The following is a 10179-nucleotide window of genomic DNA, read 5'->3' as shown; positions in this document are numbered from 1 at the left end:
TCTCGCAGGCCAAGCACAAAGAGCAAGGTCTTGGGCCTCCTTCCGACCAATCCATCGCTGGGGCACTTTTTCATTTAAAAAAGCTCGGACCATCAGCTGCCAATGGGGCGGTGCACCATCTTGTTGAAAAATGAAGAAATTGCGAATCTGCTTGCAGTGGAGTGAAGAGCCAGTTTTGGAGCATATCGAGATAGGTTTTGTCCTATAATGGTGTTTCCTTCAAAGAAAAAGGGACCATAAACCTTGTCCTGAGACACAGCACAGAAGACGTTCACCTTAGGGGAATCTCTTTCATGCTCAACTGTTTCATGTGGGTGCTCTGTTCCCCAAATACGCACATTGTGACGATTGACTGTGCCGCTCAAGTGAAAAGTCGCTTCATTACTAAAAATTAAACGTGAAATGAAGATTTCGTCTTCCAGCATCTCCAGCATCAAATCGCAAAATTCCACCCGCTTCCTTTTGTCGTCATTGGTAAGTGCCTGAACGAGCTGCAGTCTGTATGGTTTCAAATGTAGACGTACTGTTCGCACACACCAGACAGTGGCTTGAGGGATCGCAAGCTCACGGCTAGCTCGATTTGCTTAACTTCCGCTGGCTCCTCTCAAACGCAGCACGGATTCTCGCCACTTGTTCCTCCGAGACTCGTGGTCGTCCTGGACTTTTTCCTTTACACAGACACCCACTCTGGAAACTGTCGAAACCACCGTCGAATGTTCTTAGGACAGGGCAGATTAATGCCGAATCACCTTTGAAAAGCACGCTGCACCGTGACAACCGAATTTGTTTTCGCGAACTCGAGAACGCAGAACACCTTTTGCTCAGGACTCGCCATTCCGAGGGTAAAAGAACAACTGAACGTTGCCGGAAGAACGACGCGACTTAAGCGTCCCTGTGGCAGCCATTCACAACTTAGATAACTCCTCTTTCAAATGGTCACTGACTCATTCCATGACGATGCTTAAGAACTGAAGCAATGCGTCATGAAATCGGTTCTTTCTTTTTGAATAACCCTGTATTTTAAAGGATAATGTTAATTTATTTTAACGAAAACTGAAAGACTTTCTTATCTTGAAAACTTTCTATTCTATTGATGAATATATGACAAATACGTAATTGTATTATATTCCTATTGTATCTAGGTTGTGTCTACTTGGACTTGGTTGCATATCGCAACTACTTATAATTATTATGACGAGCTCAATAAACGGGCAACGGATCTGTGAAGCTATGTATGTATGTATATATGATATTTGTCAGAGTTCTGCAATTATTGTATTGCTTTTCATATATTATTAAATGCAATCTTAATCGTGTTAACAAGAGTGTGTATCAGATTCTCAAGTTTCATTATTCTACTGAAACATGATTTATAACACATTAATGTAACTGAAAAGCTATGTTTTGTGTAGCTTTCAAGTATAAGTTGTAAGCAAAGTTATGAAGTTGAATACAAGTATCTCTGATGGAAACAGAATTTTCTTTCAAGTTTACCCACCATCAGCTTTCCTAAGCACAAGTATTCTATATATGTTATAGTTCAAATATCCATTGCATTTCAGTAAGGGGGTGTTGAATTGATGTAAATGAAATGTTCTTATTTTACAGGCACTGGTGAGAAACTTTCTTCCGATAAATAATGTTGCAACCTGATATCTTGTACTGCAGAGGTTCTTACTCCGTTGTGTGTTTTCTGTTTTTGAACTGAGTTTGATATCATTTAACTCATTCTCCTCCAGATGGTTTTGAGCGAAGTGATGTTATACTCAGTTCGAAAACAGAAAACACACAGTGGAGTAAGAACCTCTGCAGTACAAGATATCAGGTTGCAACATTATTTATCTGGAGAAAGTTTCCCACCAGTGCCTGTAAAATATGGACATTTCATTTACATCGATTATTAATTCTAGCTATACGTGTGAACCAGTGATTTTTTGGGAGGGAGCAGTAAAAAAATGCTGGTGGTATAATAGCGTACTTTCTTACCGACAGCGCAGGTGGTATGATAGCATACCTTCTTACCGACCGAGCCCTCGGCACTGGCGGCAGCCATTTTTTTATCAAGAGAGTGTCCGCCGGCCACCGCGGCAGCAGTGGCTGTGTTGCCCGCCAATAGCATTGAGTTGCATACCCCTGGTTGCTATGCTCTCATAGAATTTACTGTGCTGTAACCTAGTAATGGACTTCTGGTTAAATGACCCCGATTGTCCGCGTACCTGCCACAGGCAATTAACGTGGGCCAATATTGTGGAGACAGAAGGAACGACCGTTGCTAGACAACGATCAATAAACACGTTCGCGTCAACAGATACACGAACGCAACAACGAGGAATTGCAGGAGGCTGTGTTTTCTGTGGTGTCCGTCCAGATGCTATATAAGAATAGGTATTACGTAGCAATGTCATTTTGAAGACAGCGAAACAAGACATAGTGAACTCGTGGATAAGATCGTAATTTGGTGGCCATGGCACGTAAGTTGCAAGACTTATTCGAGATGAAGTATGTAAAAATACTCGAAGAAAATGTTACTGGAGCTGTGGGCTTAGAGAAGTCCAGCACACCTAGGACGTCAGAGTCAAATACAAGATCCGACTGGGACAACGTACGGGTACTAGATCTTCTCCAGGAACAGCTGCAGGTTATACAGGATCAAGTTAGTTAACTGGAATAAGCAAGTACAGTTAAACTATGGAAAAAGTTGATGGAAAGAGAGAAGCAGAAGAAGAAAAATCCTGGGGAATATTTAGGTCTTGTCAAAGAAGTGCATTCTTCAGTGGTAAGTGACACTATAAACGCTAGGTTTGCTAATGCTGCATTAGAGGCGGAGGATGTGAATTATCCGACGAATTTGCATCACAGTGTGAGTGCTAAGCAGTCAGGAGGCGCTCAACTTGCGGCTCCGGCAGGTCGTTGTGCTCCACCCACAGCCACCACCGGTGTAAAACACAGTAAAAGCAAAAGAACTCGAGAAGTTGAACAAACAGCAGGGCAAGAAGCGCAAGCCAAACAGGCGAAACTCAATTGGCCGTCAGCTGGTGATAAGGTGGGCGCTGGATTTGGGAATGCTGCATTAGGGGCGGGGGATGGGAATCTTCTGACGAACCTGCATCAAAATATGAGTCCTAAGCAGTCAGGAATTGCTCAAATTGAGGCTCCAGCGGGTTCTTATGCACCACCAACTGCTGTTGCCCCAACCAACACCGGCACAGAGAACACTAAAAACAAAAGCACTCGAAAAGCTGAACAAATAGCACGGAAAGAAGCGCAAGCCAAGCGGCCGAAAGCCATTTTGCCGTCAGATTTTCCGATGAACTTGCTTCATAATATGAGTGCTAAGCAGTCAGGAATTACTCAACTTGCGGCTCCGGCAGGTCCTTTTGCTGCACCCACAGCCACTGCTGGTGTAAAACACACTAGAAAAAAAAGAACTCGAGAAGTTGAACAAATAGCAGGGCAAGACGCGCAAGCCAAACGGGCTAAACTTAATTGGCCGTCAGCTGGTGGTAAGGTAGGCGCTGGATTTTGGAATGCTGCATTAGGGGCGGAGGATGTGAATTTTCCGATGAACTCGCATCGAAATATGAGTCCTAAGCAGTCTGGAGGCGCTCATCACACGGCTCCGGCAGGTCCTTGTGCGCCACCCACAGCCACAGTCGGTGTAAAATACACTAAAAACAAAACTACTCGAGAAGTTGAACAAACAGAAGGGCCAAATGTGCAAGAGAAGCGACCGAAAGCCAATTCACCGTCAGCTGGTGGTAAGGAAAAGAACGTTGTTGTGTCCCCACCCTGCAGTTTGATTCAGAGGAGGATGGCAATGCCAATCCAATGTCATACGAGAAGAAGAGGCAACTCAGTGTTAATATTAGCAAATTGCCACTTGACAAGCTAAGACGTGTAGTGCACATCCTTCAGTCTCAAGAATCTCCTTTGGGGGATTCTGTTCAGGATTATATTGAGATTGACATAGGAACTCTGAAGCCGTCTACTTTACGAGAACTGGAGTCGTTTGTTGCATCCTGTCTCAGTAAGAAACCACGAAAGTCCTACAAGAACATTTTATCAACATCAGAAGATGAGCTGATAGCTGAGGAGAAGCAGGAGTTGGAGAAGAGGACGCAGGGCATGACAGGACAGCATGAGTTGGCAAATAAACTGCTCAAGACAGAGGAGAGCAAGTCTGTGGATGTTGGTGTCATCTCCGACCTTTCAGTCTCCAGTTCCAGCAGTTCAGACAGAGACTCTAGTAGTTCCAGCAGTTCGGACAGAGGTTCAAGTAGTTCCAGCAGTTCGGACACAGACTCTAGTAGTTCCAGCAGTTCGGGCACAGACTCCTAGTTCCAGTTTTTCTGACAGTTACTCGAAAGCAAGTTGAACAAGAGAAGCAAGAAAAAGGGTCATCAGACTAAGACACCAGGAGTGGTGGCACCAGAGGTCCTTTTTCAACACTTACAACGCAATCAGCATGTCATATCATAAGCATTGTAGGTCACAAGCCTGCACAATTCGAGCAGCAGGCTCCAATCATATAGCCAGCAATGACAACGTAACAATTCCGCATGAAATATCATGCTCTACCCCCTCAGCCTGCCCCTCCAACCGTCACAGTTACTGCGGCTGCGGTCAAGAAAGTGGTTTCCCCTGTTCCGGCCCCCATACCAACAGAAGTGAACATTCCAGCTGCAGAGAAACCTGCTGAATCCATTTTGAAAGTGCCCATCTTATTTGAGGTAATAACTAGTATAGAGACCACAATCATAACAGCGGCACCTACCATAGCTTCCGCAATGACACTCCATTTCCAGTGGCAAACCTGATATCCCCTAAGCACATCAAGCAGGTTACAATCCCAGGAGATCCCCTGGTGCAGATGCTCCTGATCGTCACAACTGCCTCCAGCAAGGTCAGGATAGAAATACCCATAAAACCGAGCCTTGACAAGCCCTTGGCTGCCAACTTCAAAATAGCATTCCAGTAATGGCTTCGCACAAGCTGCCAATAATCCAGTCATGCAACCAACCAATACAGAACCAAGACTACTCCTAGGGAGGATTTATAATAACGGCATTCGTATGTCAACGGGTGTGCCATAAATTTTTTATCCACTCCTAGCAACCAGTCTTGCCTGTACAGCGATATGGTATCTGGTGGTGAAGACAGAAGAGAAGGCAGTGTTGCCAACTGTCATGCAACCCACAGCAAATAAAGCCTGATAATGATGGGATTTTGAACGACTCCATGCCAACAGAGAAGAAGGAAACTTCTCCAGACTCAGCCAACGTATCAGAATCTAACTTCGTATCAGCTTTCAAGAAAAATAATGTGAAGACTGGCAGCTACTGGTCTTTTCTTGCCCGAGGATCATCTCCACAGAACACATCTGGTCCCATTACTTTCTCTGTCAAGTCCACCGTTGACAACAGCTTCCAGGCCTTTAAGAAGCAGGCAGAGGAGAAGCTGGATCGGCAATGTGCACTCGAGAACCGCTACGGTGACCACCACCTGGAGGATGGCGTTGCACTCTCAGCTGAAGAGAAGGACCCAGCGCGTCAGGGAACACCTGCAGAAATCTGCCGGTGTCGTAGGTCACTTGGCTCACCGTGTGCACGTCGACTTACCCGAGCAACTTATCGGTAGAGAAACGCCCATTAATTCGCCGACGCGGTAAGGGAGCGGAAGATGAAGACGCCAGCTACTCTTGCCACGGAAGAACACACTTAATGTTGCTCGTTCCGAGCACCGGAAATCGAACCTGAGTCCTAGCCACTAAATCATACTGGATCTCAGAGAAATTCTATTGGATGGTATGGACTGGATTTATCTGGCTCAGAATAGGGACCAGTGGTGTTCCCGTATGAGCACAGTAATGAACTTCCGGGTTCCATAGAATGTTTGGAAGTTCTTCAGTAGCTGAGCGACTGTCGGCTTCTCGGGAGGGACTCATCTTCATGGAGTTAATTACTTAGTTCGTTGAAGGGTATGGCTTTAAAATTTACTAGTAACATTTCTATAGTTAGTTGAATTTACCTTCTGTTATAATATGCATGTTATTAGTAGCGTTTCTACAGTTGTTTCAATTTACTTTCTGCATTACTTTGTTGCTGTTGTTTAGATAGTTCTGGCCAACCTATTGGTCTTCGGCGAAATCAATCCTATTTTGTTAATTTAGTTCACATGTTTTTCTTCTTTAATCAGTCTCTGGTTGTGTTCTGCGTTGTTCATAATGCTTGTAAAGAATTATTAACATTTTTTTGCCGGTTTTGTATTATTAATGACGGCGATAAATTTTGTAGCTGTGCTTCTACGGTTAGTTTCTTGTGTATTTCTGTTATTCTTTCATTTTTGTTGATGCAATCCAGCAGACGTTGTTAACTAACATATGTTATTACTAAGGCTTCTGGAGAGCCGTCAGATAGTAAAATACGATCATGATCCCAGTGGGACTCGGAACCAAGAATCGATTTGCTGGCGACGACCGTGCCGCAGTTTAGCTGTCAGCACTCAGCACGGAAGCAGAGGGCATTGTTGAGATCCGTCACTAGGCAACGACTGATGAAGACACAGCACACTGAGAAGACTTAGTGCTTACTGTAGTGAACTGTAGAGTGTGAATTAGCGATAGCGCTATAGTTACGTGCAGTTAAGGTTTATAATTTTCCAATAAATTTAATTACAAATATAAATCCTGTCTATAGTTACTTCATACACTTGAAAATACTGCAGTTCCAACATACGTTTAAACAATAACATATGTACAGCAATTCCTTTGCAGTTTTTTATGTCTTCTGGTAAAATGACAAATTATGGCCCAATCATGGAAATGCAAACCCTTTTATTAATGCCCATTAAAGAATTTGAACCTGATGGGTTTCTTCTACAAGCTAACTCCGTGGAGCTGAGTCCTTCTTGAGACGCCGCCAGTCGCTCAGCTACTTCAGAACTTACCAACAATTATGGAACCCGTAGGTTCATTACCGTGTTCACAAGAGCCCGGTACTGGTCCTTTTCATAAACTAAAAACTAAAATCCGTAGCTTGAGTCCGCAAACGAATTATACCGACCGACCGACCGACCGCCACTTGTTGGTGAAGTTAGTGCCAACTTTAGCTGATAGAGGCGGTCGCGTGGTCGGCGCAACGGATCCCCATGGCCGTTAATTTCAGTTTCCTAGATCGGAGCTCCTCAATTATCCTCACGAGGCTGAGTGGACCCCGTTCCAGACCCAGTACACAGAAAATCTGGTAGCGCCGAGATTTGAATCTGAGACCTTTGGATCTGTAGCCAGGAACTTTGACCACTAGACCACAGAGGCGGTCCTGGTCCGTATCATAGGCCAAATAATTACCATGCTATCCTATCTGATGTCATTTTAATATTTTCCTCCCAACTGCGTCTAGGACCTCCCGCTGGTCTCTTTCCTTCTGGTTTCCCACCCAAATTTTGTGTGCATTCCTCTTCTCCCGTGCGTTTTTCACGCTTGATTCTCCTTGACCTCATCAATCTGTCCATATTTGGTGAAGGATTTTGTTATATATATTTGTTTTTCATCGCTATGAATGGGCTCACGTATAAAACATGCGTACGTTAGGACCTACGTAGTTTATGATGGCGTAGGTTTCATTCGAATGTCCTCTTCTGTGAAATGCATTTGCCGCCAAGAAGAAGAAGAAGAAGAAGAAGAGTGTCTTACGAGGTATATTGCTGATTATAATCTCAACATAACAAAATCGCCCTACATTCCATGCGGTCATTCATACAGCCACTGACCTGAACAGAAAAGTACAGGATGTTCCAGATTAAGGACATTCTTCTCATTCGTTTGTTTTATACAAGATAATCCATCGTAAAGAAGCACTGAAGCTCGTACAAAACTACAGATGACAGCTCCATGGAGTTACGTTAATCAATTTTCTGGGCATTACCAATCGTCTTCATTTTATTTAAAAGGTGTTCCTGACACTGGATTGTGTCTCCGTCCTCAGGTAGAAAGCCTGCAATATTTAGCCCAATTAATGGAGTTAGTTCATACCGTCAGAATTAGTTCGTTAATTACCTACTTAGTTATTTTTGTCGAGAATTAAATCATATTGTGATGCGACGACCGAAAGCCGGGATAGTGAAATCAGAGGAGGTGTCCATTGCTAGGCAACTGATCGGTAAACACATTTCTGCAGCAAACAAATACGCAAGCAGAAATCAAGTACTTTCGTTGCTACGGAACGGCGCTGTAAACATGTCTTCGCAACAATAGAGGAAGCGGTGTTTTCTGTGGAAAGGCAAGGCAAGAAAGGCAAGGTTAAAGGCTGGGCACTAACCCGTAAGCTGAGGGGGGGGGGGTTATGTTGGTTGGTCATGGCCTGTGTGGCCTTCTGGATCTGGCGTCATATCCCGGTGGGGTTTTTTTAAGAGAACAGATGAGAGGTTTCCAAGACTTGCTGAGACAAAACCCCCCCTCTCTGTTCATATTTCCGGGATGCAGTTCAATCTCAATTGCCTCCCTAATGATGTGATCCATATAGCGGGTCTTGGTGGCGAGGATGGAGGTATTCTGAAGCTGAATGCGGTGTCCCAGATCGATGCTGTGTTCAGCTACGGCCGACTTGTCCGGTTGTTCGAGACGGATGTGCCGCTGATGCTCCTTCAACCTCATGTCCACGGAGCGGCCTGTCTGCCCAATATAGACCTTCCTGCACTCGCATGGGATACTGTATACACCCGGTGTCCTTAGGCCCAGGCTGTCTTTAACCAGCCGGAGGAAATTGGATAATTTGTATGGAGGCAGACCCACTGCTTTGATGTTGTGTCAGGACAGCACTCTGCTGATACGGTTGAATATGGTCCCGACATAGGGAAGGAAGGCAATTGAGCCTGGTTATTGTTATTGTTATTGTCATTAGAAACAGTCTAAGATATTTTATATTTCAGAATTAATTTTTAATTAAAGTTATAAAAAGAAGGTACAGTAGTTTGGATTCAGTTTTTTCTCTTGCCACCAAAAATAAATGGGGTAAAAATAAATTATTTTACAACTTATAAGTAAAGTAAAGTAAAGTATTTATTTCGTCTCTATAGATCATTGTTACATGATATAAGACAAGTCAGTTACTATACATTGGCTGATTACAATAACAGAATAAAGTTACAATACTTAAAATTGATTAAAATAGTTAAGATTTCATATAGTGTGAGGTGGAATCCATATTAGGTCCCCTTGGCACGTTGACTTCCATATGTCCTATTGTACCTGTACTGGTGATAATATTTATGGAAAATTTTATGGAATGAGGATTGGCAGGGGAAACTGAAGTACTCGGGAAAACCTGCCCCAGCGTCACTTTGTCCATCACAAATCCCAGTTGACTAGACCGCAGCGGTGGGAAGCCAGCGACTAACCATTTAAGCTATGGTGCGGCCTTTGAGATAATATTGATGAATTTGGTGATAGCATTGGTATGACGTTTACTGTAGACTCTACACTTCAACATCTCGTTACATCTGTTCTCCCTTCCTGGTGCAGCTTCTTGGTATCTGCAATCTCTCCAGGGTAGCCCATTGAGCACCGGTATAATGTTTCACTGTAGACTATACACTGCAATATTTCACTACATCTGTTCTCCCATCCTGGTGCAGCTTCTTCGCATCTGCGATCTCTCCAGAGTGGCCCATTCAGGTGCATCTCTGACTATGTTATCTTGGTTGCTGGAAGAAAGAAAGGAAAACTGCACAGTAGGGATTCCCAAAACCGATTATTCATGAATTATGTGATTATAATTGATTCGTGTTTGTCTCACATGAGAGAAACTCATCCACTTTATAAAAAACAATGATTGACTAGGTAAGTTTTCAGAGTGTTTTTGAACTTATATAGTACCGGTATTCCTTTAACCTTTAAGTGCCGAAGTGCCCAGTTTGTGCCAGTCATGAGTAAGGTCGTTGTGGCCAAAGTACCCCGTTTTGTCTAGTCAGGCATTTAAACTCCGCTAGTGAAAGCGCACGCACACGCCGCTAGTAGAAGCGCATGCACATTCCTAAATATTTATTTTCAAATGTAGTAATTACCAGACAGACTTGAGTAAAACCCTAATAGAGGAATTAAAATAATACCTAACTGAACAACAGCAAATAAAAATATACGTATGAGTTATGCCAAAACTTATCCACGACCCAGTAATTTTANTA

General features: G+C 43.6%; 1 protein-coding gene across 1 annotated transcript; it reads left to right on the top strand.

Annotated features, from left to right (window-relative positions):
* Positions 1-2464: 2464 nt before the first annotated feature.
* LOC111865898 (bromodomain-containing protein 3-like) lies at positions 2465-4338 on the top strand. The gene is made up of 3 exons (XM_023854336.1): positions 2465-2653; positions 2699-3508; positions 3796-4338. The coding sequence occupies exons 1-3, from the start codon at positions 2465-2467 to the stop codon at positions 4336-4338; spliced, it is 1542 nt and encodes a 513-aa protein (XP_023710104.1).
* Positions 4339-10179: the final 5841 nt, after the last annotated feature.

Source organism: Cryptotermes secundus, unplaced genomic scaffold, assembly GCF_002891405.2.
Source record: "Cryptotermes secundus unplaced genomic scaffold, Csec_1.0 scaffold1713, whole genome shotgun sequence".
Taxonomy (NCBI): Eukaryota; Metazoa; Arthropoda; class Insecta; order Blattodea; family Kalotermitidae; genus Cryptotermes; species Cryptotermes secundus.
The sequence above is the reverse complement of the archived record's forward strand: the minus strand, read 5'-3'. Positions and strand labels throughout refer to the sequence as shown.